The sequence below is a fragment of the Buceros rhinoceros genome, unplaced genomic scaffold (assembly GCF_000710305.1).
Source record: "Buceros rhinoceros silvestris isolate BGI_N320 unplaced genomic scaffold, ASM71030v1 scaffold16530, whole genome shotgun sequence".
Lineage (NCBI taxonomy): Eukaryota > Metazoa > Chordata > Aves > Bucerotiformes > Bucerotidae > Buceros > Buceros rhinoceros.
The window spans coordinates 40114-67827 of record NW_010389286.1 but is presented as its reverse complement, the minus strand read 5'-3'; the positions used below and the strand labels follow the sequence as shown (position 1 = coordinate 67827).

The following is a 27714-nucleotide window of genomic DNA, read 5'->3' as shown; positions in this document are numbered from 1 at the left end:
TCCCGGGGAGGGGCAAGCTCCCGGTGCCGCGCGGCTGCCGCTCGCCTCTTCCAGCCTGGGTGGGTCTGCGGATGCTGAGTCTGCTCTGTGCTCTGCAAGGACCTGCCGGGGCTCAGCACCAGGCAAGGCTGGGCCCTCTCTCACCTCATGCTTCTCTTACAGCTCTGCATCAGACGAGCCCTTTCCGAGCACACCGCGACTGATCCTTCTGCTGTTTCATTCCAGTAAGACTCTCCTCCAGGCAAACAGATTACAATTAGTTACACAAATCAAATTGTCCAGAACCGAAACACTCGATATTCACAGTTGAAAGCCTGTATCTCAACAGGACGGTTCGTCTGCCCCACTCCTGGTTCGGTTTTGGTTGGAAATGCAATTTCACTTTCTTCCTCATCTAGAAGTACCACAAGCGGGCAAACACCGGCGAGCGGGCTGTGTTCAAAGGGCAGTGCAGTCTGGCGTGTGTGAATGGAGGAGACCCTTCTCCGATTGCAAACCATAAAAAACCCCCAGAACAAAACATAAAAGGGACTTTTCCTCTTTAAGAAACAACAGACAATTTAAAAGTGAATGTACAGCTTATTCACAGGGCGAGAAGGAAGGGAATCTTCCCACTGAATTTGCTTTACCTTGGAAATGGTTGAGGCAGCAAAGCATTTTCGGTCATTACCTCTCTGTCTTAACCCCTGTTTCATCTTAAAAATAAATAAAGGAGCCAGAAAGCAGGAAGAAGACAAATGATAATTTTTTACTCCTCGAGGGACTGGGTGGTTCTCCCTCCTGCCACGGCGACCGCTGGTTTGTTCACCCGTCCATCTGTCCTGCAGCACAAGAGTCGAGGTTCTCTAGAGTTCTTGTTCTCAGTCCTGCTCTGAGCTGGCATGGGAGAAAGCCGGACTGAAGCGCTAGCGGCTGCTGTTCTTAATCGCCTCCTTTGCCGCAATGATCAGAGGAGTCAGGCTGGAGAGCGGCTTGGCCAGTTTTAAAAACGGATGCTGCCCAAGGGAAAACAGAAACGAACCATTACTTTCCAAACTCAGTGACTCGCAGGCTCAAGCAGGTTACCAGGTTCCTCCGGTTACCGGGAGCACGCAGAAATAGGACTGAGGGGACCATCTGCACCTGCGCCGTCACGGCCAGGACTCTGCTATTGCAGGCAAACACGGCCCATAATCCCATTAATCCGTTTATCGAGGTGTCTTCAGCTTGCTGGGATTTCCGCCCTGCCAGGGCTCTGGGAATGCTGCTCGCTGTCCCAGGGCCTCGTTCCTTTCAGGAAACTCCCAGTACTTACTTAGGTTCCTGGTTTCTAAAGATAGGGTGATTTTAGTTGTCAGAAAAGACGAGGGGCATAAGCCGTTCCTCAGGGAGCTCCAAAATCTCTGGGAAATGTTTATCCCAGTAGTTTTGAGGCCCAGGGGTTGCTCTGAAATCACTGAGGTACAGCTTTTCAGCACCAAGACAAGAGCAGGGAGACAAGTGACAGCGCTGATGGACTCAGCTCAGGGTTCAGTGAGAGCAGTGTCTATCGTCCCACCCCCTGCCCCTCCTGCGCTGGCTGGCACCTTCTGCAGCTCCCCGTCTGCCACAAAACCTGGAGCAGTTCTCATCTCCTCGACTGCACCAGGCAGCAAATGGAGCTGTGATAAGTCCTGCTCCGCTGTCCGTCCTGGTGGCAGAAACCTCTAGAAGCGGGGCAGGATGGACAAGCCAAGGCCAAGGCCCCTCTGATGCTCACAGTGAGTTATCCACAGACCTTCCTGCCCACAGCCAATCTCTGACTGCCTGGCTGTGACTGATTTCACCGGGGCCCTCCCTGGCCATCTCTCCGTACATGGCAGTCACCGCCACCACTGGAGGCCTCCATACCTCCGTACCTGGCGAAATTCCACAGCAGTTATTTTGCCACCATATAAAAATAAACATACTACCAAGATACAAAATTGGACCACAGAAATGATCCGAGGGCTGGAACCCCTCTGCTGTGGAGACGAGGCTGAGAGAGTTGGGGTGTTCAGGCTGGAGAAGAGAAGGCTCCGGGGAGACCTTAGTGCGGCCTGCCAGTACTTAAGGAAGCTGGGGGGGACTTTTCAGCAGGGCCTGTTGTGACAGGCCAAGAGGTGACAGTTTAAACTAAAAGAGGGAGACTCAGTGCAGACAGAAGGAAGAAATATTTTACACTGAGGGTGGTGAGACACTGGCCCAAGTTGTCCAGCGAGGTGGGAGCAGCCCCTTCCCTGGCCCCATCCCAGGTCAGGTTGGCCCTTGGGGCTCTGAGCCCCCTGCTCTGGGTGCAGGTGTCCCTGCTCTGGGTGCAGGTGTCCCTGCTCCCTGCAGGGGGTTGGGCTGAAGGTCCCTTCAACCCAAACCGTTCTGTGATTCTACTTATCTTTCATTTGAAAAGCACCAAGACTGGAGGCTAATACGAGGAGGTTCCACCCAACACCTTCGAGTTTAGCCGATGAGAAAACCCTTACGTCACGTAGCTGTTTCATTTGCAGCCTCTTTGCATTTTACCTGCAGAAGCTCCTTGGCAGACCCTCGCCTGTCCACGTCCATCTCCAGGCAGCAGTTCAGAAAGTCGCGAAACACAGCGGACAGCCGCTCGGGGTTCTGCAGCTCGGGTGTCCCGTTCGTCGCTATCAGATACAGCGCCTGCAGGGAAAGGAAACACAAGACTCCACCTGTTTCTTTCACACCTGTAACTGCTCACATAGACCCCGGTTTTAAAGGTCCAGTCTCCAGTGGCGGCAGCTTCACTGGCAGAACGTTAGAGATGATTTTTCTATACCAACAAAACTCACCCCTGATGCAGCCACAGCTATTCCGACATCAAAATGATCTCGCCCTGTGAGCTGATTTCATTGGCTGACCTAGTTAGTATGAACTACATCAGCAAAAGCACATTTTGCTTCTTCAAGTATCGACACTCGCTTTACAGCCTATTTTAAAGGCTGAATGTGGTCTGACTGTATTAGTTCAAAAGATTACTCTGTAAAATGCATCTCTGCGGCGCTGGCTGGTCCCTAAAGAACAGCTTCCATGAAACGCAGGGAGCAAGTTTGGTGTTCAGCTCTTGATAAAAATGGGAACTGGATGAAAAAAAGTAAATCCATCAGCTTATTCCTTGGATAAAGGAACAGAAGCATCTGGAATCTCATTTTCAACACAGGCACACACGTCCCATATTATGAAGAAAATGTGTAATCGGGCAGACAGGAGCCACCTGCAGCTATGGCTCTGGTTGTCAGTGAGGGCCAGGCTCTTGGAGCCAGACCCCAAACGGAACGGGAAAGTACAGCTACAGGTGAACAAAGCACAGGGGCACGGCTGGCCAGGAGTGAGCCAGAGCAAAGCCACACGCTAGGCACAAGCTAGCCTGTGCTGGGCGCGTGGACAGGAGGGGTGTTCACAAAGGCGGGGCCAACGGTTAATTGGTGGGTCAGTTCGTCACTGGGCAGGATAGGAAACTTGTAACCAACCAGACAAGGACACATGTACTAGAGTTTGTATATAAACAGGTTATTTTCTAAGAATAAAAGCCTTCTGAGAGAGCCCTCTTGAAAAGCCTCATGTTATGAACAACTAAAGTGTGTGTCGCTCCTGGCCAGCCCAACACTCGCGACGTTTCATCAACCTCCAAATTCCAGACCAGCTTCCCTGAATGTGGGAGAACAAAAACCTTCACTGGTCTAATCAGAAAAAAATTAGGAACTCTGTACTCGCTCTGATACTCAAGTGAGTACATTAATGATGTCCCCATCCCAGAAACTGCCAGAGGAGAAACGCCCTCAAATTGCCTCCTCAGCAGCACCTCGCCTAGGCTAAGCCTAGCTTTCTCCGGTGAAGCCAAGGACGCTCACGTCCCCGCGCTGCAGTCTCTCGCAGCTTAGCAAGCCTCCCTGACTCTCCTCAGGCCAAGGAACTCTGACATCATTTTGCCAAACACAGGGTGAGAATCACCCAGTGGATCACTTGTACCTGAGGCCTGACAGGCGGAGAAGCTAGAGATGAGTTCATCCTGCTTTTCAAAGATGGTATTTAGAAACTTAAGACAAACATTTGGAACTATTCAAATCCACAGTAATAACAACAGAAACGGGCCTCGGAGTCTTCCATAAAAACATCTGCTGTGCTCATAACAGCTCCGCGCTGCTGGCATTCAAACAGACTGTGACCAAGCTGACTTTGGTATTACCCTCTCAAACACAGAGGAAAAATTCCAAGCCTAAAAAGGCAAATGGACTATCCTAGAGTAAAAACAATAAAAGGAAGTTTCTTTACTTTTCCCACAAAATCAGTCTTCTCCTGTCCATTTGCAACCGACCTCATCCGCCAGACACAGGGGTGAGCTGGAGTGCCTGTCCTCACCGCGTTTAAATTGTGCCACCCCAGGGGTGTCGCTTCTCCTGCGGTAAAGGAATACAGCAGCGATGTCAGCCGGGGAAATCAGACTCCAGCTACATCCACCTGCCTGCGAAACGGAGCGCCAGGACCAACGGAGCTCTTCTGGTTGCTCCTCTCTTCACAAAACATGGATCAGGAAGAGCCATAGCTACGTACTGCACCTTTAAAATACTTCTACAGCAGGAAAAGGTCTTTGGGAAGCGGTAGTATCTTCTTACCATGGATCTTTTGGTTTCTTATGATACTGCCGGCAAAGAAAAACAAGCGCAGTACAAAGGAAACAGTGTTTGCAGAGGCTGCAAAGGGACAGTAAGCTCATTAGTTTGTTTAACACGCCAGGAAACAAGAAAGGAGTCGGCATACGATTATAGCCGCAGTCTGAGGAAGCAAAATCCTACAGTTATCCAGGCCACCCAGACACAGGACGGAACAACATACAGATGATTCAGAGGCCTGAAACCGTAGGAGATCCGCAGCATTTGGAAAATGCGCTACAGTTTTGAGGAAAACTGATGTGCTTTGGTTAGTTAGTGAAAAAGCCAGCAGAATTGCTTCGGGTTTGGTTTGCCGGGTTTTTTAAACCTGAAACCGGGGAGGTGCAAGCTGCGTTTCAAAGGGTATGTGTCACGCCAGTGTTTGTCATGTGCCTGATGGAAGGAAATCAAAGCGAGAGGAAACGAACACCATCACAGAAATATCCAGGACACTCACGGCTGGAAAATGGTTGCAGAACTCACAGGAATGAAAGGCTGGAAAGAACCTGGGCAACATGGGGTGGGCGCGTGGAAAACACCAAATGCACCTACACTAACACTGCTGTTAACTCTGTGATTAATGACCCTTTAACGCCCTTATAAAATATTTATGTATTTAAATCGATGTCAGTAACTGAAGCTCCTGCATGCCTTCCATTATTAAAACAATCGTTCATAAAATGAAAAAGCATCCGTTTGTTTCCAGGCTTCACGGAACTCCCCGAGCCTAAATGTGACCGTTAAGCCCAGCAACCACCATGGGCCACCAGCTAAAAGGCTCTGCTGCACAAACAGGTCTTGCTTACAAGCTCTGCCACTGGCATGCAGCGAGACCTCTCCCCGAAGCCTCCGATTCCACACGCCTCAGCAGATGGGTCCTGTCCCTGCTGGGGATGATTTACTGTAACAAAACGAGCTGATAACTGGGGAGCTTCAGGTGGTCCATCACGAGCTGTTCGCTCTTCCTAGCTCCGGGGCAACAACCTCTGCAGAAGAGTCCAGGAAGCTAATACAGATGGTACCAACTTCAGATGCCTGATTTTAATCTACTGCAATTTTACTCAGACACCTGAAGATGCCTTGAAGCAGTTAAGTGTTCAAGTCGATCTTGACTCCAGCAGGAGACGAGGCATGTACAGAGGAAAAGAGCATCTCAGATAATCTGGGTAAGGGCAGGAATAGTTGAAGGGGAGTTTGGTGAGCGATAAGAAATCCAGTGATCTTTTTAACAGCGACCTGAGGCTGTTCAAGGAGCTCTGATCAACACTGGAGCTTGAGGAAAGAAGCCCCTGTCAGCAGCCACTAATGCTAATTCTATTTGTCTGCTTCTGCGGCCTTGTACAAGGCAAATGCATTTTTTGCAAGGGTCTTCCCCAAAAGCAACTGGAATACGGGGTCGTCTCTTTGCAGGAAACTGAAGCACAACTGGTAACACTGGGCTGCAGCGTTACAGGCCTGCTGCCCCCCTGCCAGCTACGGCGCGCTCTGCTTATTCAGCATCCGTCCGAATCCAAACCTGTTTCTCTCCAGCCCCTCTCACGAGGGGGCACGGTGCACATGGCTCCACATGTGTGCACTGGGACCAAAATCCCCAGGGCACCTGCCACACCAAAACCCATCTTCCCAGAACACTCAGGAACCTTTTGGAGAAGAGCAGGAGAGTGCAGTCTCTGTAGCTGTACTCCTTTCCCGAGCCCCACGGCTGGGGTCTCTCCTGACCGTTCGCTCAGTCTGCAGCACAGTTTGGGTGCCACGGCCCCGAGCAAGCGCAGCCTCACTGCTACGGGAAAAGCTAAAGCTCACGCTCTGCCTTAACAAAAACTGTCTATGTACACACAGAGGGCAACGTTCGTTTCCTCGTGAATCCCTGCATCCCGTCACAATGAACTGTGAGCACTTCACTTTGCTTCAGCCATCAGTCACAGGCTTTATCTTGCTACACGCTCCTCCACTACTACACGGTCATGTCATAAGAACCAGTCACTTCGTTTTAAGGAATTCAGGTAAAACTGAAAACTTCGAAATATTAAAAATACATTAGTTTACTGCAAGCACCTGTGCTAGAGCACACTGTTGGGAATGTATTTGGTAATAACTAACTACGGCATTACTACAGCCAGCGACCCTTCTGAACGGCTCCGGGAAGCCACTGGCACTGGGCTGCGTCTGAAATAAAGTGATTTGCAATAAAAAATCCCCAACTGGAGAAACTTGCCGCTGAAAAATTCTTGTCGTTCAGAGCTACAGCTGAAAGCGAGTTCAAAAACTGTGTCATAAATTTCAAGTATGGCACATTCACCTCACTTCGCTGTGGAGGTTCTGCCGCTCACATAACCAAGGCTACGGCAAATGCCGACCTGCTCCAGTGACAGTTTTAGACACGGCCTTGGTGGGACTGTTCAAGCTGACGTGACTGCGGTTTTGTCTCCCGGGAGATGAACACGGGACGGATTAGAGGGCCAGTGGTATCTGATTTTATCTTACCCTGAGAGGATTTTCGTTAAGGTAAGGAGGTTCTCCTTCCACCATTTCTATTGCCATGATCCCAAGTGACCAGATGTCCACTTTGGGGCCGTATGCTTTTCTTGTCACCACTTCTGGTGCCATCCAGTAAGGAGTCCCGACCATTGTGCTCCGTTTACTCTGCTCAGGGGTGATCTGAGCACAGAAGCCAAAATCAGCTGAGGAGGAAAATAAGTGTTAAAGCCAGCTTGAATTATGAAACCCAGCAAAAGAAATCCCCGCCCTGTGCCTGAGAACGGGTGGTGGAAAAGTAGCCGCGCTCTGCTTGCACAGTGCTGTAGCCAAGGAAATACTGAACCGGCCACTTAAAAACCCCCTCAAGGTTCTTGCAGTGGTTTTTTTATTCACTTGAAGCTTTAGACTGTAACTCCCTCCCTCTGGAAGGGACGCACACAACCAAAGCCACTCTTTACACCTTTTGCCTTTCTCCACCTCTCTGCTCGCTGGAATTGTGCTGTGAGCTTCGGCAGTGGTCAGTGCACTGGCACAGGCACCGCTCTCGGGTAACTGGCAGTCAAAAGCAGCCCCACACCACATCCTGGGACCGAGAATACCTACTCAATTTGACAGATCCATCCATTCCGAGAAGAATATTGTCGCTTTTGATGTCTCTGTGAATCACTTGGTTCGAATGAAGGAAATCCAGTGCTTGCAGGCACTGATAGATAAAAAAGAAACACGAGGGTAAAAATTAATGACTCCATTTCATCACACAAGAAAGCAAATGGCTCTAAAAATTTAATTTCTAAATGAATTGTGAGTAACGGCAGAATATTGTGCTGGCAAGAGGAACAACTTGCTGCTCCAACACTACTAGAGGAATTTTTTTCTAAATGAAGGGATATTAGCTTTTGAAAGAGAACTGGCAATTACTGTTACAGACTAGCCCCTGAAAGCACAGACACTGCCATGGATGGGCTGTCTCCATCCACAGGACAAACTACTGTTCGCCAAAGAAGAAAAAGTCCCTTCCTTCAGTATGACATGGATCACGTCCGGGCGGGAGGCTGCACGACAAAGACTTTATTGTTAGACTTGGCAATAGCACGTTGGTCACTCTTCAGAAGGAAACACCATTTTGGGCGGAATGCTGTCCCTTCAGACTGAGGACTGTGATAAATGACTCTCCATTTTTCTTCACTGTTATTTTAAAATTCTGCCACCAGCATGTTTGCTTTGACAAGCAGGGAATGCAGCACAGACACGCTCCAGCGAATGTCTAAGGAGGCAAAGGTCAGAATAGTAAAACTAAAAAAAAAAGGGATAGTACAATAACAGTGTGTAAGAGTGTCACAAGCGAGTACAGTCAGGGCAGTGACACCGGCAGGCAGGTCACTTAGGATGCTCTTTCCTGGCCGTATTATAAAAGCAACACAGAAACAAAGCTCCGAACGTGGCTCGTGTTCTTATCGCCTGTTAAGAAGCACCAACTGCCCACGCAGGCGGAAGCACCGGCGGGATCCCTTACCTCCCTGCAGACAGCCGCGATCTGCCCTTCATCCATACACGTCTCTGTAACAACGTCGGTTAAAGAGCCTCCGGCCAAGTACTCCATAACCACCCAGAGTTCATCACCGACTAGGTAGCTGAAAGAAGCAAACAATGGCGTTGAGACGAATGTGCAGAGCTGAATTCCCTTACCAGAAAGACTGCAGTTTTGTTTCCAGGTCAATTTTAAAGGAAGACGCAATAACACGAGCAGACATTCCTTCTAGGCGACACAGCACTCCGGAGCTGTGCTAGACTGCACAAAGAGAAGAATCAGTCTTAGATGGCAAGCAAGTGAAAAACGCTGTTTAGTAACGACAAAGATGAATCTTGAACCAGGACCTATCACATCATCTGGTTCATCATCTTAACACATGAATTCCAGGATTAACTCCAGGAACGAGACAACCCAACTTTCAGAGTTGTCCATGGTAGGAGGGTGTGTACCACTGAGCACTGAAACTGGTCAACAGTTTGGAAAACCTTACATAAAATACATTCAGAAACGGGAAAAACAATTTAAAAACTGGCAAATGATGTGTTTCTGGAAATAAGAACCTGGTCTTCCCGGCACCCGCAGCAATGGAGAACAGTGGGGACAGCCCAAGGGAAGAAATTTCTGTGATGACTTATCAGCACTTATACCACACAGAAAATACGATCAACATTAAAAAAACAAAAAAAAAAGGCAAAACACCCAACAACAAACTAACATGGAGGTGCTGTTGTTTTAGTAAGATACGGCTGATGCAGGTTTTTGAAGACAGTCTTCAAACTATACCTGCCAGAAAAGATGAATGCAGACAAAATGCAACCTCCTCCCACACGCTGTACTGGGTTTTTTAAATCTTTGGCTTGCAGGATGTAAAAAACATTCACGTGCTGATACCAGAACTACTTACCTGTCTAAATAGTTGACAATATTGGGGTTCTTATTTTCCCTCATGACCAGGATTTCATTAATAATTAGTTCCTTTTTGGGCTGTTGTTGGAGATTCATTTGCTTGATGGCCACCTGAAATGCCATGGACAACCATTAACTTGAGTCCAGGAAGAGCGTGCAGTGAGTGCTTTGGGAATGCTGTGGCAGAGCCGTGCCAAACTCTTCTGTTATTAGACATAAGAGCTCAGGAACTTACATTACGACACCCTATTTCTCTGCTGGCTTGGGTGTTAGTTACAGGACACGTGGCCATATACGTTCTGCCTAGTAAAATCTGTAAGAATGGGCTTCAAACTATCCGCCACAAATCTCTAACAGCACTCGCAGGACCTACATTCTTCTCAAATGGCCTCAGTTTATCACCACGGTTATTATTCACGCACGTTTTGCAAGCAGGAAGTGATTCTGTTACTGTGAAAATACATAAAACCAGCTGGTAATACTTCAGCCAGTGTATGATTTTTGATCGTTATTTCAGCAACTGCTGTTATTCTTGACTGTGTCACTGAAAGAAAACACACACGTACATTACTATAAAATGCTGCACTAAAAAGATCATTAAGGCTTAAAAAAAATACAATCTCAGCACTTCCTAACTTCTCAAACTTTGATTTTGCAACTCTAAATAACATTCTTTAACACGGTTTACATTTGCAATTATTTTCTGGGTTTAAAAAATTAGTCCATTCCATGGTATTTCATGGCTACCCCCAGGGCTGTAAGCTGGGCTTAGATCCCTTGCAGACCTCGTCTGAGCAGTTACATCGCGCAGCGCTGCGGGAGGATGAGAAACTACCAGTAACATGGAGATGCATTTGCTGACAGCCAGAAACGATGAATCACAAATCTGAAGCGGCAGCCCCAGAGAGAGCAGGGTTCTCTTAAGATGCCAACTTGCCCGTTTATTACTAATAAGATCACTCTTGCTCTAAAACATTGCAGCCGTCCTGCTCCTCTGCCCAGTCCCATCCTCCTCAGGCAGCCACGGTCTCCGCTGGCCTCCTCCTGCCAGCCCCGTCCCTCCAGGCTCAGCCCTACCTCCCCTCCCTGCCATCCAGGGCAGCTCAAGACTCCTGCAAGTACCTCTCGCCCAGTGGTCCCGGGAGAGCCCTCCTACCTGCCGTGCACCTTCAGGAGAGATGCGGCCCCGTGGCTATTTACAGTCTGCCTCCTGGTCCCTCCGTACGCGGTCTGGCCAGCCTCACCCCCTGCCCAGCCCCCCTCTCGACATGGTACAGGAGAGACCACCCCTCTGCTCTCATTCCTGGTTTTCTAGCCAGGTTTTCAAGCAGTAAACCACAAAACTGCATCCTCAACACCATCTCTCCTTAATTAGGTCTTGCATTTTACTTCGAGACGGATCTACTGGCGACCCAAAAGCCCCATCCACACTTTGCACCCGAGGGGAAAGCACTGAATACCTGAAAATCTGCAGTGACTCAACACTGACACTTACTTCTTGTCCTGTGGCAATGTCAATCGCTGTATAAACAGTTCCCGAGGCCCTGGAAACAAAACAGCAGTGAAGAAATGAGAAGTGGTTTAGTCCCTGGGGGTGAAAACAAGCCCAGACAGATCTCTGTGGCCTGCAGGGTTTATAAAACACCTCCGTCCACCCTCTTGGCAGCCCACCAGCCCTCTGCCATGCCGAGTATCCGAGAAAAAACTTAGGTCCAACATGAAGAGAAAGGGCTGCTGCAAATCTCAAACGTACATACTGACTTACTCTAGTTCAAAACTTAAGGGGGAAAAACTGGAAAATAATATATTTAATTCTTTTACCATTTTTTCCAGTTCTACTTCGTAGTGGGATTTTTTTTCTTTTGTGTGTGTGTGGTTTTTCGTTGTTCATGGGTTTTTCTCAGACAACACCATGCAGTCATTCTGAGAGCCCTGAAAACACGTGACAGCCGTCTGAGGAAAGGACCTAGACAGAGATCTCAGCAGCGCGCAGGGAAGCTCTCCTCCAGCCATCCCGCGAGGTCTCAGCTAGAGCAGCTTACGGCTGATGTTCCTTCACACACACAGAGAGCACTACTCAAAACGGAGGGTCCTTAGGCAGCTTCTGCGTGTGTCAAGAGCCGTCAGCAGCTGCTTCTCTTGGGTGCACCAGACACGTGAAGGACTCTTCACGGTGTCTGTGTTTTGCTTCCACAGCAGGTGTAGGTTGTGTTGTAAAGAAAGAACTGGGTGCTCACCTGCAGACTGGACACTGCGCGGTTTTGTTTGCCATCTCATTAAAAGAGGTTCTTCCCCTGCAATGATGGGAAGGGCTGGAAAGACTACTTTGGGTTTGAAAGCAACTGCAGGCTTGTAAACCCTAACGGGGCTTCTTCGGAGCTAACCCACTGCATCATTGCAGAATCCCGTGTCTGCGCGGGCAGCGAGGCAAAGCGGAGCCAGGGTGGGAACACGCATCCGGCAAGTGTCCGCTGACTGAAAATGCCCAAATCAGTTCACTCATTTTGTCATCACCCCTGGCTTGTTTGTTACCTGCAGGCTGAGATATTTCTGAGGCATTTTAATTCTACAGGCACCAGAAGCTGTATGTCTGTGTTGCAAACAATGTTCTCATTGGGCACACTGCGTAGTCTGTTAATATAAATGCAAATGCATTTTCCTATGACTAATTGTCAAGATTAATCCAATTTGTTTTCATAAAAAGCCAACACCATTTATTCAGACTTGCTAACATTGTGCTGTACCTTCTGAGCAAAGTCCTGTCAGGGCTTATTTAAAAACAGCTTTTTAAATTAGGATGCTTTTGGTGTGCTCCAGGCCATCTGCGAGGAGTTTAGATAAAGGTGAGTAGTGTAAGTAAAGCTGTGAATTAATTGTGAGGGATCTGCAATCCTGCATTATAAACCTTCATTTCTAAGCAACTCCAATTCCTGATCTGTCTCTAACTTTTAAACGCTCCTGTGGTACCCTGGTTTTAATGCGGTTCGGCAAGTGCCAGGGCCCACGGTCAGAGCTGTGGCAGCGTGATGCAGTGCGCTACACGTCAGAAAAGCCAGCCTGAACCCCGGCTGCTCACGGCTCCAGTCATCTGTCTTTCTAGCAAGAGCTAACACTGCTTGAGCAAACGCTGCCTCTTTATCAAGCACTAATTAACCAAGTGTCCTCCAGTGTCAGCAGCATTTCCAGTCTTCAACTGGAGGTGATGACAAACCAGAGCTGACCCGTTCTTCAGCACCTGGTCTTCTGCTGGCCACCGTTCCCCGCAGAGCGGCTGTGAAACCATCGCTGTATGAAGCCAGGAAGTGCTACATGCCAGTCAAGTTGCTTTTCATAGAATCACAACATCGTTTTCATTGGAAGAGACCTTTAAGACCATCGAGTCCCCCTGTTCCCCCAGCACTGCCAGGTCCCCCCTGCCCCCTGTCCTCCGGCAGCGCCTCCACACGGCTGGGAAACCCCTCCAGGGATGGGGACTGCACCACTGCCCTGGGCAGCCTGGGCCAGGCCAGGACACCACTTTTGGGCTGCCACCTCCCCAGTCAACGCCATTTCCTCTCGTCGTATCACTTGTTCCCAGGGAGAAGAGACCAACCTCCACCTTGCTCCAACCTCTTTCCAGCCACTCTTCCCCCAGCCTGTAGTGTTGCAGAGGGTCATTGTGAACCAAGTTCAGGAGCCGGCATTTGGCCTTGCTGAACCCCAGACCACTGGCCTTGGCCCACTGACCCAGCATGTCCAGATCCCTCTGTGGAGCCTCCACACCTTCAAGCCGATCAACACAACCGCCCAACTTCAGGTCACCTGCGAAGTGACTGAGGGTGCACTTGATCCTCCTTTCCTTACATAAGAAGTTCCTCTCTACCTTGCAGTGCTCTCACTAGCAGCTACTAAAAAACTGCTCAGTTGCAACACCACTAGTGCCTTTGGCATAACTGCACCCAACTCACTGCAAAGGTGGGCAGCTCTGCAACCGGCACCTGCACCAACTAAGCACATCAGCGCCACCCAAGGCAGGGCATCTCGCCCAAACCTGCTCCGGGCAGAACACTAACCCCAGCCAGGCAGCAGCCTGGTTGCTCCCAGTCATCCTGTTCAATTATCTTTGCGATAGTTTCTTTTCTGTAGGATCTTCCCCATCACTGCGGCGTTACCCTCACAAGCAGGTTGTGGCAGCACACTCGCTCCTCGGTAAGAACAGCTTGCAATCTTCAGGCTGCTCTAAAAGCTGGAGATCAATTTTGATACCCTTTATGGCCAGATATTAGCCACTTGTCTTTCCACTAGTTGAGGCACCTCTGTACAAGCTCACTCCTACGAGCGTCCAAATAAACGCCTGTGAGGGTGACGGTCACATTCGCGCCGTGACAGCAATCATCTGCTTCGCACACGTTTATTCTGACTCTCACTTCTTCAGCTGACGCTTAGCTTTTGCGAGACTGGCACAGCTCTAAGCGTCCACTGACATTTTACAAATGACAGTAAGAATTAAAGCTTCGGGTGGGAAGCAAGCTGGAATCTGAGAAAGGGTTTTTATAAAACGAGTGGAGCACAAACACCTTCCCACAAGCGCCCTACCAAACAAGATGCAGCTACGACAAACCTGTCAGAGGAGTGTGAGTGTGTCTGATTTCTGCAGCACCTACCAGTTCTAGGTCAGCAACACGCTACTCTGAGTTCAAACCTCACAAACAGTTAAGGCAGAAAAATACCTCCTGATGTCAGTCACCAGCCTCTGCCACGCACTAGCGGCAGCGCGACCCTGGTGTTGCACAAACAGCACTGCCCCTCCTGCAATTACAACAGAGCTGAGAAGCTCTGACGGAGCGGGGCGCCTGTCCAGCGTAAAAATGCAGGACAGATCCCTAACTGTGATGTAATTTCTTTCGTTCTTGCCTCCTCACACAGGACATATTTCAAACCAATCCTACTTACAGTAAGCAAAGGCTGGGTTTCAAGAGGGAATTGCTTGGTTGATTATTTTCAGCAAAAAACCTGCGGGATCCATGAGTAGTCTGACATCAGGCAGATGATCTGTCTTCTCATCAAGGACTTTGTGCATCAACACTGTGTTTATTACTGATTTTTTGGTCTTTACTACCTCTGCCAGAAAAGAGAGCTTATTATTTAATCTCTGGTGTCACTTATAAACTATATACAATCCTGATCCTGTATAATCCTGTATCATAAACCTGACTGATTTGAAGAAATGTTACTGAGAACTGCTATTTATCATAAAAAATAAGCAAATAGGTGCCACACACTTGAGAGACATGATGAGAGAGTACATGAGATGAGAGTACATCTTCCAGGTCCTGCTCCTTGCTGCAGACAAGACATTGCCAGCATCGAGTTATCTTTGATGACCGGTTAGAAATTGTGATCAGCGCCGAGAGACACGAAAATTGAACCCAGCGTCTGAACGTGCCTGACTTCACGCTTGATATTACACCAGCAAAATACCTGCTTCTGAATAAATAACTGTCATCAGACTTACCCTTGGCCAATTTTTTCAAATCGAGTGTACTTCTTCTTAGGATCTCCCACACTCACAATGCTCCCTGAAAGAAAGCAAATTAAAGATGCTCGCTGAGAAATGGAGATAGCGCCTTCCAGCAGATGGGAAATGCAGCCCCGGTGCCTGGGGTTGTGAGCTGTTCGTAGTCAGCTGGGTGACACCACCACCACAGGCAGCTCCGCAGCACAGACTGCCGCCACGAAGACTGGTTTTCTACAGCCCTTAGGAGAGTTACCTCGGCAGGGAACTAAGAACGTGGAGGAACGTTCACAGGAGACAGATATCAGAAAAGAACAAGGACCAACACAAGTGTTTGTTGTCTATAAACATTAATGAGAGCTGGAACGACAGAGCCTTTCTTTTCTTAAGAATAAATACTCGCTGTGATTCAACGGGAGGTTTAATATTTCCAAAGATTACATGCACCTTGGGTTCTGGAATCAATTTTTATGAACACATGCCATTTTCAGAACAGGAAGATATTGCAAAGTGTTTCCAGGAGGGGATATTCTCCACCAGTCAGCAGTCTGCCAAAAGAACCCCTTTGTGCTTTTAAAGAACAGCATCTCGTGATAAAATCAGTAACTGTGGGGCTTTAGGAACTACGACCCTCATTACTTATTGCCAAACTAAGCTCCTGAGAAGACCCTCTTTGTGCCGTTTTACCAGCCACGCTGCTTGTCCTCCCCCGACTCAGATCACTAACGAGCATTCGTCTCGCCCTCCCCACGCTGCACTCGTGCTGATCTTCTCGGATAAGCACGCCGCGATGGCTAATGGGCACAGCGATCCTCCTCAGGCGCTCGCGTTACCGACAGCTGCACAAAGGACGTGCGGAGAATTTCACGGGTGCAGGGGGTGCCATTCCGAAGCCAGGGCCAGACGGGGTGCTGCCGCCTCCCGGCAGCTCTGCGCTGCGGCAGTGGGGAGGCAGGGCCAGCCTGCCTGGCACAGGGCGTGGGACAGCGTGGGGCCATCAGCCGTTGTGGAGCTCACCGTGGAGCCACTGAAAGCTAAAATTAAAGCATATGCTGCTTGACAGCTTTTTGCCCACTCAGAGGTGTAAGTCTGAACGGAAGGAAAGCAAACAGTAATTAGACACCGTGTTTGTGTCGAATGAAAGCACCAAAATCTGATAAACTCAAACAAATCTGAAGGAATAATTTAAAAAAAAAGTTGTCTTTTCTGGTCTGGTAGTTTCCCGGATAAAATACAAACAATGAAGCCTGAGGTGCTGGCTCAATGCAAATGACTGCTGAAGATTTAACTTGGAACATACTTCACCGAAATACTTTAAGAAGACGAAAGACTTACAATGCTCCGCAGCGTATTTGGTTTGACTGATCCAGCAATATTCCTGCACCACAAATACCTCCGCACCCAAAACAAAACTCACTGATGCGCCATCAGGGTAAGCAGTAACAACCACCTCTCTCCCCATCCCGGAGGTTTCTCTGCAGCAGAGGGCGTTAGCATCCAAACGGGCATCTGACTGGATGCCTGCCAGGAATCCTGCCCGCCAGCACAGCAAGAAGATGGGGCATCCACAGCACCTGGAACCCTCCCTGCTGAAACACTTTTGCTGCCCTTGGCCAGATGGCTAATGGGAGCTGCTGGAGAAGAGTCACCCAGTGCCCAGCCGGGGTCCCCTGCCGATGGCAGCATGAGCCCCGCCTGCTGTCTGAGGATGCCGACAGAGTCTCAGTAGCTGAAGGGGTCCTGCCCTGCTGTGCCAGCCTGCAAGGGTCAGAGTAACTGGGTTGTCTGGAGTCCAAGGCAAGGACAGGACACCTTCAGGAACTGGTTAACTTTTCGTAGTTTCATCTCAGTGAAATGTGTAACGTAAGAGCAGCTTTCATTCTGCTTCTCAGAGGTGGGTCTCCACTACAAAATAATTCTTCAATCAAAAAGAATATAACCCAAGGACTCTGGGACTCCCTTTTAACAGCCTGGAAGAAGGGATGTGAGATGAGGAAGCACAGCCTCCGGCTGCACTTAGCCATCCCCCAGACAGGGATCACCAGGAGAGTCTGCAGTACCAAACCAAGCACTGGGCTGGGCCGGGCCACAGGAAAAACACTGCGCTGCTGGTGTCAGGATAGGTGCTATTTTCAGCCTGGTAATGGAACTGTGTATCTATCAGAACAGATACCAGAAGTTCAGGGACATTCACAGTAGAAAAGAATAAAAGCAAAGACTGCAGAAGAAATATTTTGAAAAATAATTTTCCAAATTTGCCCCGATTTTGCAGTTTGGATTTCTGGAGTTTTTCCTCCAAAAGTGAGTAGCTGCTTTCACAAGTTAGATGTTTGTGGCTAGTTTCCTGTGCTTATGCAATGCACATCAAATAGGACAGCACTAAAACCAACACAGTGACTGGTACGTGGCTCCAGTTCAGAGCAGCACTCCCTGCTCTGGACAGAAGATAAACACGTCAGCTGGTTTGATGTCTTGAAGCACTTCCCTTTATCAAGTCCTAAATTAAGTGGATAAGAAAGCAGAATTGGGCCATCTCTGTTTTATAATTACAGTGGAACATATTCATGATTTCATTACAGACAGAACCGTGTTTGATCTTATCTCAGTATTTCAGGCTTTACTCCCTAGCAAAACTCATAATGAAAGTGGCTTTAAAAAACCCCAAGTTATTTCAAGCAGAAAAGAATTATGAAAGCAATTTGAGATAAAAGCGGGCAGGGGACATCTTCCTAAAAGTAGCATAAAATCAATCATGGGGGAAGTAGGCAAGGTGGAGAAGCCATACAAGTTGAAACAAAACAAAACAGAAAAACACCACCACACATGCTTGAATATAACTAGCCCAGGACTGTACAAACACCTATCACTCCCATTTTTAGACAGCTTCATGAAAGCACAAAAAGATTTTCCTTGTCCACATCACCATTTGCCCAAGGCAGACCTTCACACCTTGCTCACTTGGTATGAACTTCTTAAGAAGGAAAGAGCATGAAAGCATGTAACATTTCGAAGAGAGAGCCCACAGTAACCCAAGGCTCGGTCCTAACCTGGCACACACGGAAGCCTGAATGAACGGCAGGCACACTGACGCTCCCGCATGCAGGGTACTGCAGATCTCACGGTGGAAGCCTGCCTCAGGCCTTCAGCCTCAGCGGAGGAAGCTGTACTTCCTCCCGTTATAAGCTGACGTACCTGCAGGTGTCTGTCTGCTCTGAATTTATTTCACTGTGCCCCAGCTAAAGCTGTTGACCTTAGCCCTCGGGTACTCCCTAACGGCACTGAGATTCAGTTCTTTATAGGCCTGTCAACCTGCTCAGGGTACAGAAAACTCTATGCAAGCAGCCGAAATCTCAAGAGCTCAGGAAGGCTTCAGTCTCCACAGTCACACCAGCCATCAGCAGCAGGGCAGGTACGACAGAAAGGTCGGTAGAGCACAAGATCGACCATTGACAACCACCACGAAGAGGCCACAGCCACCCTGCACCCTTTTACAAGCAGCTGCCCTCTCTAAAGACAGAACGTCACTCGTTCTGAGATCAAACACAAGGAGGTGTAGCTCAGCCCACTTCTCGTCCTAAGAGTTAATGGCAGACCCAGAGTAAACCGGGCTGTGTCATGAACCCGACAATTTATTACCTGAGAGCACAGCACTGGCAGCTGCTACATGCAAGAAGCAGATTAAATCACAGAATCACAAAGGGCTTGATGTGTTTTCCTAGAGCACGATTTGCGCTGGGGTTTGGGGCCAATGGTTAGGATTCTACTAGTATTAACTGGCAGGGAATTAGCTATGACAAACTGTCACCTATCCGAGGACTACGCAGTGGATGTGCTGGAGGCTGGCTCCTGAGAAACGCCTGCAGCGCAGTTTCACCTGACAACGCCACACTGATGCGTCTCTGATACGTCTTTATACGCTACGAGATAAAATAAGGGTTGTTAAAAAAGGTTTCGGGGCACACTGAAAACACCTTTTCCTCTCTACCCATGGTGTCAACTGAGGTTCTTTCAAAGGACTTCTCTCTTATAAAAACAAATTCTGATATATTAGTAGAAGTAGTAACAACAATCATAAAACCAGCACAATAGACTATCCTGAGGCTGAAGGAATCAGCTTAGTGCTGTAGTTATCTCCTGCTTAAAAAACCCAACCAATCAACCAACCAAAAAACCACCCCAACTCCCAACAGATTTATGCAAAGTGTTTCGGCTCCAATGACTGGTGAGAAGTCGACAATCTCAAGAGAATTGAGGAAGCCAAATACCCTGTTCGGTCTGGCCACTGGCACACAGGAGGTCACTAGGTCAGTCGCTAGGTCACTGCCCGCTGCTCAACCAGAAACAATCTCTGGTTTTGCCTTCAGCAAAGAAGGAAGCTCAGGCAAACCCAGCCCAGCCGCCGCTGCCCTCGGAGGCAGCACGAATACCTAGAGAGCTCTTGCTTCCTCTAAGCACAGTAACAGTTGGTGCAGGGAGTCGTAAGTGACACTGTGACGTGAGCTGGGGATGAACATTTGGTGCAGCAACCCTGAGACGTGCACACAGCACACTGCTTTACCAGACAAGAAACACCGAATACGTACGCAGTTTCTCTAGGATCTCCTCATCTGTCATCTTGGATTTTTTTCGCTGACGGTCTGTGTTTCTGTACAAAGTGTTTGTGTTTGAGTTTTCTGGCTGGGGAGTGGTGGCTTCTTTAGCTGGCGCTGGTGCAGCAGCAGGTTCGATTACAGAGCGTGTGTAGATCTGTGACAAGAAATTGTTCTGTGTCAGAGAGGTGGCTTGCAGAGATGCCCCTGAAGTCGTACTTCAAATGCAAACCCTTAGGAAGATGCTGTCTGTTGCATCCAGGGCTCTTAAAACATTTGGTTTTGCTGTCCACTCCTCAAACAGAACGGGCAAGAATGAAACGCCAGGTTTACACAAGCTCACGGCCGGATTCATTTTCAGTTTTCACTGCTTTTCTGAAAGATCGAAATAATAAAATTCCTGTGTGCAAGGACACAGAAATAGATATGTCCTGGGCCCCAGAGCCTCGCTCCTTGATGCTCGTGTTTTTCATGGCTAACAAAAAGACTCTTTAGTTGGTTAACTATAGGAACATGGAGTATTTCCCTTTTGTGACCACAACCACAGACAGTGCTAACCAAAAGCTGGAACTTACTGATTTTGTATGTTCAGGCCGTGGTGCGATAACAGGAGGAGGTTCATTGTCATCTTCCTCTTCCTCATCATCTTCATCCTCTTCTTCAGAAACAGAGGGAGCTAGCGGGGGTTCTGATGCTGTTTTTGTGCTCTGTGGACAGACAGGAGCATGGGTGACAGTCACCATTTCGGCACTTGGGAGGTTTGATAATTACACACAACTTCGGTCTGCTCGGACATCACAAACCAATCTAGACACGCCTGTAGTCCTGCAGCCTCAGCTCTAAGTTACACACAGCACAATACAACTGAGAAGTTACAAACTGCCATGCTATTTTGTTAATCCAGCTTGATGGTTTTCATTTTTGCTAAAACCAGCCAATTCACTCCCACGCTTTGCCAAAGTCTCATTTCACAAAAAGTGGTGCTTGAATCTATCACCATCCAGTTGCTGGTTCACTGCTTTGCATTGTGTCTTTGCAGCGTAACAGTTAACGAAGCTAACAGGTCTCTGCTGGCTAGATGAACTCACACACTTCACAGTGCAAAGCCTCCTTCCTCGCCTTGCTGGGAATTTGCTTTTGCAGAGAAAGGCTATTTGTTTCTTTACTATTTTACCCCGGGGTAATCATACTGCCTGTTCCCACAGCGCTGAATTTCCCCATTTAGTAGCTCGTGTTTCAGCACCATCCTCCTCTCTACCTAATCATAAGTTAACATGTTGATCTTTCCACTGTTTGTCTGTTTCTTACTGCAACACTAACCCAGAGAGAACCTCGCAGCAGCGAGGTGCGTCCTGCTGACCTGCCCAGGGCTGCCAGGCAGCAGCACCCCGACTGCTCCCCCAGGCTCCCGTCACAGGCCGCAGAGAATAAAAGCCACTGTCAGGGTGCAGGTGACCTTCAGGCAAACTCCAAATACTGGACAGGAAAGGAAGTTCTGGCTGATCACTTTGACATACTTAAAGTTATTTAAAGTGAGGTGACAGACATTCAAAGTGAGGTGGGTTGAAACCCCCCACCAGTTCCAGCTGCTACTCAGAGGCGCCAGTGACGTCACAAATTTGCTAGCGAAACAAAAAGCTGAAAAGATGCCTTGAAAGGTGTTTACTAACCTGCTTTAAAGCTAGTTACAACAAGCCACTTAAAGAATTGAAGCAAATCAAGGGCGCTGTTCTACACAGCCACATCTCATTTGTGTTATCTTTAAAATGGCATCAGCTTGGCCCAGTAAAAGCACCAGTAAGGGGCTGCCGGCAGGCAACAGGGACACCTCATCTTTGTTCCTGTGTTTTATGGGATAGGTGACTGTAGACAGATGCCTCAAGCCACTGGTACTCTAGCACGCTGTTACATGGATATGAACACACACAGCGTACTGTATGTTCTGTGAGTCTCGGTTCTGTTCCCCAGCTTTTAAAGGTAAATGGCAAACAGGCTACTGATCTGGCCAAACGGGGAACGATACGTCGGACACTCTGAACACCAGTGTAAGGGCCAGCCCTGTCAAGCAGCGGGTGCCCTAATGGGAAGGTGAAGGTTACTTTCTCACATGTTAGATCAGCGTACAGCTTTCTATGCACCATTAGCACTTTGCTTACATAGAGATAGAAGATGATTAAGGGGAAAAAATAAAGAAACGAATAATCACATTTCTGTTAGGTCGAATTCTTATAACTATTTTTTTCACTGGGCTCAGTTCTGGGTCTGACAGCACTAAACTGCGCAGCTAGAACATACACAGTGTCATATTATTTAATGCCAGACTCCCCTTAAGGAGTGAAATGACAATGAAGTAATTCCAATGACTGCTCGATCCTGGCAGAGAGCTGTTTTCCCTGTGCCGTAACGTTCAACCAGCATCCTCCGAGTCGGTGACGATTCAAAGCTGACATCCTGACTGTCTCAACACTGTCTATGTCTGCTAGAACAAAACACCACTGCCTCTGCCAGTGTGTCCACACCCACTGGAACGGGTTCCTATACGTGCTGACCCCCAAACTTCCTTTGAACAGTGTGTTTCATTAAAGATAATGGAAGTGGCATCAACTGAAAACCTGAAGTGTGAATATTCAAAGATGGGTTTCATTTCATTCTACATGCTCTCTGCTGTGTAATCACAGACCTAAAATTAAGTTGCTTAACACTTGAAAATAAAGGCCAAATCCCCATCCAGTCATTTGCTACTTAATGCACTAACATTAACACTAATAAATCTGGTCAGTATTAATGGGAATGTCATGACTACATCTCTGGGATTGCTATGGCAATCCAGCACTAATTAGAGCCGATGATTACTTGAAACTTTCTTTCAATGGTTCCAGTGAGTTACGTATCAATTAGAACCTTATTTATATTCAGCTACATATCCAGCTATACTAAGGATAAATCATAAAATTTAATAGAAAAGGATTCCAAGTTGTTAAAACTAAATTCAAATGGGCTAATTAGACAGTACTGCATATTGTTGTGAATTACATATTCCACCATGGCTAAGAGCAGCAAGCAATCTTCTGTCTGCAAAACCAGACCTTCATCTGTTTCAAAGTTCTTGAACAGAAAATGAGAAAACAGCCGGTGATCCCTTTTTCTGCTGCTGCAAAGACACTAAAATGTACTTGTTTTCAGCCCACGAGGCTGGCACTCTATCGCAAAAGGCAAAGCTCACAGCTTGCTCCACGGCTCTCAAACGCTAGGAAAGGAAAAGGTTACCGCCACACTCACCGATGGATGGGCTTCTATGTATCCATGGGCACTTTTATCTGCAACGGGCAAGGGAAAGTTAACCAGGAGACGGTATAAAACGGCCTGTTGTGGGGATTCCCACAGAACAAGAGAACCCAAATAGATGGCATTTTTCTTTCACAACATCCCTCTAGCAGCAGCTGTTATTTTACATCGCAAGCAAGGTAACAGGAGAATACATACAACAGCAGACAAAAGTTATGCTTTTTCTACAGTTTCTTGTGTCTAAATTTTGTCCTGTTCTGCCAGTAAATACATAGAAACTTGGTCAAGAAAATGCAAGTTGTTCTTTAACAGTCAATGCTTCTGTCCACCCAAGAGCTAAAGCTGCTTTTTTTCTTTTTTCTTGTTTTTTAAATAAGTTGCATGCATTGATTCTCTTCAACTTGCTGAAAACGCTTCCCCATAAGAGATTCCCCCACATCCCCCATTAGCCGTGGTGGTTCTGCTCTGACATCGCACGGCACCAGCTCCTGAGATCAGGACACACACTGTTTGGAGTTGTGTGTTTCATTACAAAAGTAACCGCGATTTTATCAGACATTGTCAAGGTAGACAGTCAAATATATTAATAATGGAATTCAGAAAAAAAGATGTTTTCCCTCAGAAGAAGTATTAGTAAATTCTGGCGATCACTGCGCAGTTTGCAGAAGGTCTTCTGAGATGCTCTCCCCATCTGCACTTTGGAAGTTGTATTGGTTGAACCAGCAAACTGAGAAAATTACAGGCTCCGCTGCCACAGACTATCCCGTGTAGGGCGCGGAACCGCTGCGGGCTCAGTTACAAATGCTCTCCACACCCTCATCGATGGAGACTCCCGAAGCTGTCAGCATGACAAGATACTAATGGTATCTTAATGCTGCTTTTGTGCCAAAATCAACTCAATTACAGAACAGCAAAAGAACACATTGATACAAAAGCCAGATATGCTGCACTTCATAAAAACCTCTTACTTACTAGATGTGACACCCACCAGAGTTTGTCCAGCAAAAAAACCCAAAGAACGGACCAAAGGAAAAAGAGAGCGAAGTGTGGCACAGCCTTGCTTTCTCTTTTCTGCAACACTACATCGCAATTTTGCAGACTGAGCACAACCGAGGGCAAAATACCTACATCAGGAGGAGCTTCCTGGAAGAGAGAGTGCTCCGGACACTGACACCTTCCTTCTCACCCCCTCTTGTGATTTTCATCACAATCCCAGCGGAGTGTGAGCAGTCCTCCCCCGCAGGAGGAGGGAGCAGCAGAGACCATGTGTGATGCGCTGACTGCAACCCCCCCGTTCCCTGTCCCCCTGCACTGCTGCTGGGGAGGAGGTAGCGAAGCTGGGAGCAGAGCTGAGCTCAGGAGGAAGGAGGGGTGGGGGGAAGGTGTTTCTAAGATCTGGTTGTATTTCTCACTGTCCTGCTCTGATGTATTTGAAAAATTGGTGGTGGTTTTGTTGTTTAAATTAAACTGAGTTTTCCCCCCAAGTCAAGTCCGCTTTTTGCCCATGACCACGACTGGCAAGTGAGCCCTCCCTGTCCTCGTGAGTACAGGGAGACCTTGAGCCTTTTGTTATATTTTCACCTCCCCATCCCGCTGGGGGAGGTGGGGTGGTAGGAGTGAGCTAGTGGCTGCGTGGTTGCCAGTTGGGTTGACTTAAACCATGATATCGTCCCACCTAGTATCTTACTGGTTCTAAAAACAAGTGTCCAAGAAAAGTCACAGTTTCAGTGACAGTTAGGGGACAAAAGGAGAAATATAATTCATTTCAGGAGTATTACACAAAATTGAAATTTTTAAGGCTGTCCATTGACCACTTGAATGTTGCATGTCGGTCTGACTCACTCTGGGGCCTGGCACTCCTTTTTTCGCAGCAAGACGTTGACTTACCTCCTGACGTAAAGCTCATATATTTCTGGTTGTTAACTGTTTCTTTGGAATCATAAAATTTGAGAACATCTAGAACAGCTTGTGGGTTCTTCTTCTGCTCCAGTTTTGTTATGTTGGAGGTCTGTAGTAGCCTGGCCCACTGCTCTGGAATGCCCTGTAGATGTCAAGTGGAAAGAATGCAGATTTAGACTATTTAACAGCCGCAGCCTCACGATCTTTACCAAGATCCCATGCTACCTGTAAGATTACTTTCAGAAAATTTGATTGACACCTTACAATTAAGATTAGTAGCTTATACATTAGAAGCAATCATTCTCTATCAAAATATAGAGCTAAAACCAGGATCCAACTTCAAAAAAAAAAGAAAGTTATGACTGTGATAGGAAAAAAAGTGCATGAAACTCATCTTTAAATCAACCCTGCTCTTCCATGGAATAATGATTTAAGGCTTAGCTTGATTTCCTGGTGCACACATAACAAGGCTATTCTAGATTGGTGGACAACACGGTGTATTTTAGGAGCTTTACACTGGATTTTTAATGCTTAATAACACAAACACATGTTGCTGAAACAATCGCTGCTGTCTGATTAAAAGGTAAACCCCACCCTGATACGATTAATTTTCAGCACACCAACACTGCAGGGTTAGGAATCTGCATGTGAATGCTCACAATGGTAGCACTGAGTTGTACCGCTGCTGCTAAGGATGTCACTTTTTCGAGCTCCTGCAGCTCTGCACGTTCTCTACTGTAAATATACAGAAACCAGGCACTCGAAAAAACAGTGCCAAAGCCTTGCATGAGTTCTTGGACATCGTACAAGTGAGGGTGTCATTTGAAAATTGATCCAATCGCTGAAAGCCGCAGCTTTGAAATTACGTTGATGAAAAATTGCTTTAAATATCCAGTATAATTTCCTAAATTTGAAAGCCTGTAATTTTCCCCATATACTGCACAGCCAACATCTACCAGCGAATTGTAGGGCTTACGGAATGAAAAACTACACCTGAAGTACATTAAACTTAGTCTTGGTGCCACCCCAATCAAATACAGCTTCTTCCTAAGAAGTTCTCCACAAAACAATGTGTGACATGGGCCTCCAAAGTTTAGGTTGAATGAAAAAAAAGTGGGATAAGCCAAGCAACAAATCTACTGCACACACATCAACCTGCTGCTGCAGTGCTATGACATCTCAAAGAAGCATTTTGATGCAAGATTCTTTTGGGCCTGTGACGCACCTCTGGGAGCTTCCCTGTGCACATCTGTGAGCCATAGAGATCTGGCTGTAATGGACGTAAATAAAGAAAGAAAAGAAAGTTAAAACAGAATGTGGGACAACTTAGAAGGTGGTAGGAGGAAACCAATGGGCCAAAATGGGGAGGTCCCATCTAAAATGGGAGTTAGGAGGTAGACACCAAATAGAATAGGTGGTGGACAGGCTACAGGAAGGCAGGCTTAGGAAAACAGAAAAATCACAACTGTTCCAAAGTTTGGAAGCATCATTCCCCCTCCTCTCTTCTTTAAACCAGTTTTTCTTTCTGTCATAAAAAGAATTGCTGAGGATCGATGGCAAGTGACTGGAAAAACTACCTGTGATTTCTTTTTCTACTTAAAAAAATAAAAACAATAGAGAAAGAACGGGGCTTTTTCTGTCTGTCTCGTTTTGAAAATGCGGTTAGCATTTTTGAATGGCTCTACACAAGTCTTTTCCAATGGTTCTCCAGCCCCAACATCACAACTGGCCAGTGCATGTGTCAACAAAGTGCAGTGGAGAAAGCAGCTGCTCAGCCTCAAGTTTCCCGCTGGGAGGTTGTGTATCGTCATAACGCAAATCTGTGTGTGTCAGACTGCGAATCAGGACAATTTGAAAGAAATGTCTGAGCAGATTAATAACGTGCAACGTCTTTGGATCTACAGCCACAACCTTCTCCCACTTGCTAATGTCAAAATCTTGCCACTTTAAAAGTTTGGTGGGTGACCACATTTTATTCTAGATCGGGGATCGGGAAACTGTTTCAGGAACGCATGCCTTACAAAACGCCCTCCGCAACGCCCTGCAAACCACACTTCTTCCTCCATTCAGAAAATGCAACTGTGTCTTCAAAATAAATCAACATAAAGCTGTAACAGCATGCTCCCTCCCGGCAGTTTCCAACCAATTCTATTTTGAGCTTTAGAAGCCCGACTTTTCAGCGCATGTCACTGCTCCAAGCACGGCGAAACGGAGATGCAGGTTCATGAGCAACAACACTGCTTGGTGCTGGAGCCTGAAAGCCGACGCTCAGGAGCCCATGCAACTTGGATTTGAGATGCAACCGACAGCAATCAGGTAATGCAGTGGGTGTCAGGAAATGGCCCGACGCAGTGCACACACCCAGTGCAGCAGATGCTACTGGCATGACAGCTGTAGGAATTCCAAACAAAAACCCCATCTATTTGCGCAGTTACTGGATGTTCCCATGGCACTTCCAAACTTTTGAAAGAGACAGACGGTGTGATCACTAGACAGAGGGAGTATTTTTCCATGAGACGGCTAGTGGCAGTCCCTTCCGCAGGACATACTTACCACGTGGCTGATATACGGCTTGGATCCAGGCTGGGACAAATCAATCATGCCTCATGGAATGTGTAATGTAATGCCTGCATCTGGGATTAGCTGGGAGCTGGTTCTTAATGGTGCAGACCTCCCCTTGCCCTGACTGACATTTTACTCCACTAAGGACTGCGGCGTTAAGCCCTGTGCTGGCAAGTGGCACGGGGAAGTCACCTGTCCCTGTGGTTTGTTTTGAATGGGTTAGAGCCTCCTCAAACTACCTGCTGCACTTCCACACTTCAGGAACCAGCCTGAGTGTTGAAATGCTGTGTAACCAAAATAGCAACCAGT

General features: G+C 47.5%; 1 protein-coding gene across 3 annotated transcripts in view; it reads right to left on the bottom strand.

The window, feature by feature from the left end:
- Positions 1-741: 741 nt before the first annotated feature.
- The window catches only part of PAK3 (p21 protein (Cdc42/Rac)-activated kinase 3), a 35417-nt gene continuing 8444 nt past the window's right edge, over positions 742-27714 (bottom strand). The window contains exons 3-16 of one of the 3 annotated variants that reach the window (XM_010133743.1): positions 27279-27303; positions 26924-26928; positions 24832-24985; positions 22939-22976; positions 20235-20366; positions 19654-19816; positions 15071-15134; positions 11072-11120; positions 9575-9687; positions 8653-8770; positions 7743-7842; positions 7146-7342; positions 2518-2655; positions 742-995 (exon numbers count right to left, since the gene is read on the bottom strand). In XM_010133743.1, coding sequence (XP_010132045.1) covers positions 906-995; positions 2518-2655; positions 7146-7342; positions 7743-7842; positions 8653-8770; positions 9575-9687; positions 11072-11120; positions 15071-15134; positions 19654-19816; positions 20235-20366; positions 22939-22976; positions 24832-24985; positions 26924-26928; positions 27279-27303 — 1386 coding nt within the window. In that variant the 3' untranslated portion in view covers positions 742-905. Of the gene's footprint in view, positions 996-2517; positions 2656-7145; positions 7343-7742; positions 7843-8652; positions 8771-9574; positions 9688-11071; positions 11121-15070; positions 15135-19653; positions 19817-20234; positions 20367-22938; positions 22977-24831; positions 24986-26068; positions 26114-26923; positions 26929-27278; positions 27304-27714 lie in introns of all 3 variants that reach the window. The other 2 variants (XM_010133735.1, XM_010133751.1) reach the window with 2 other exon arrangements.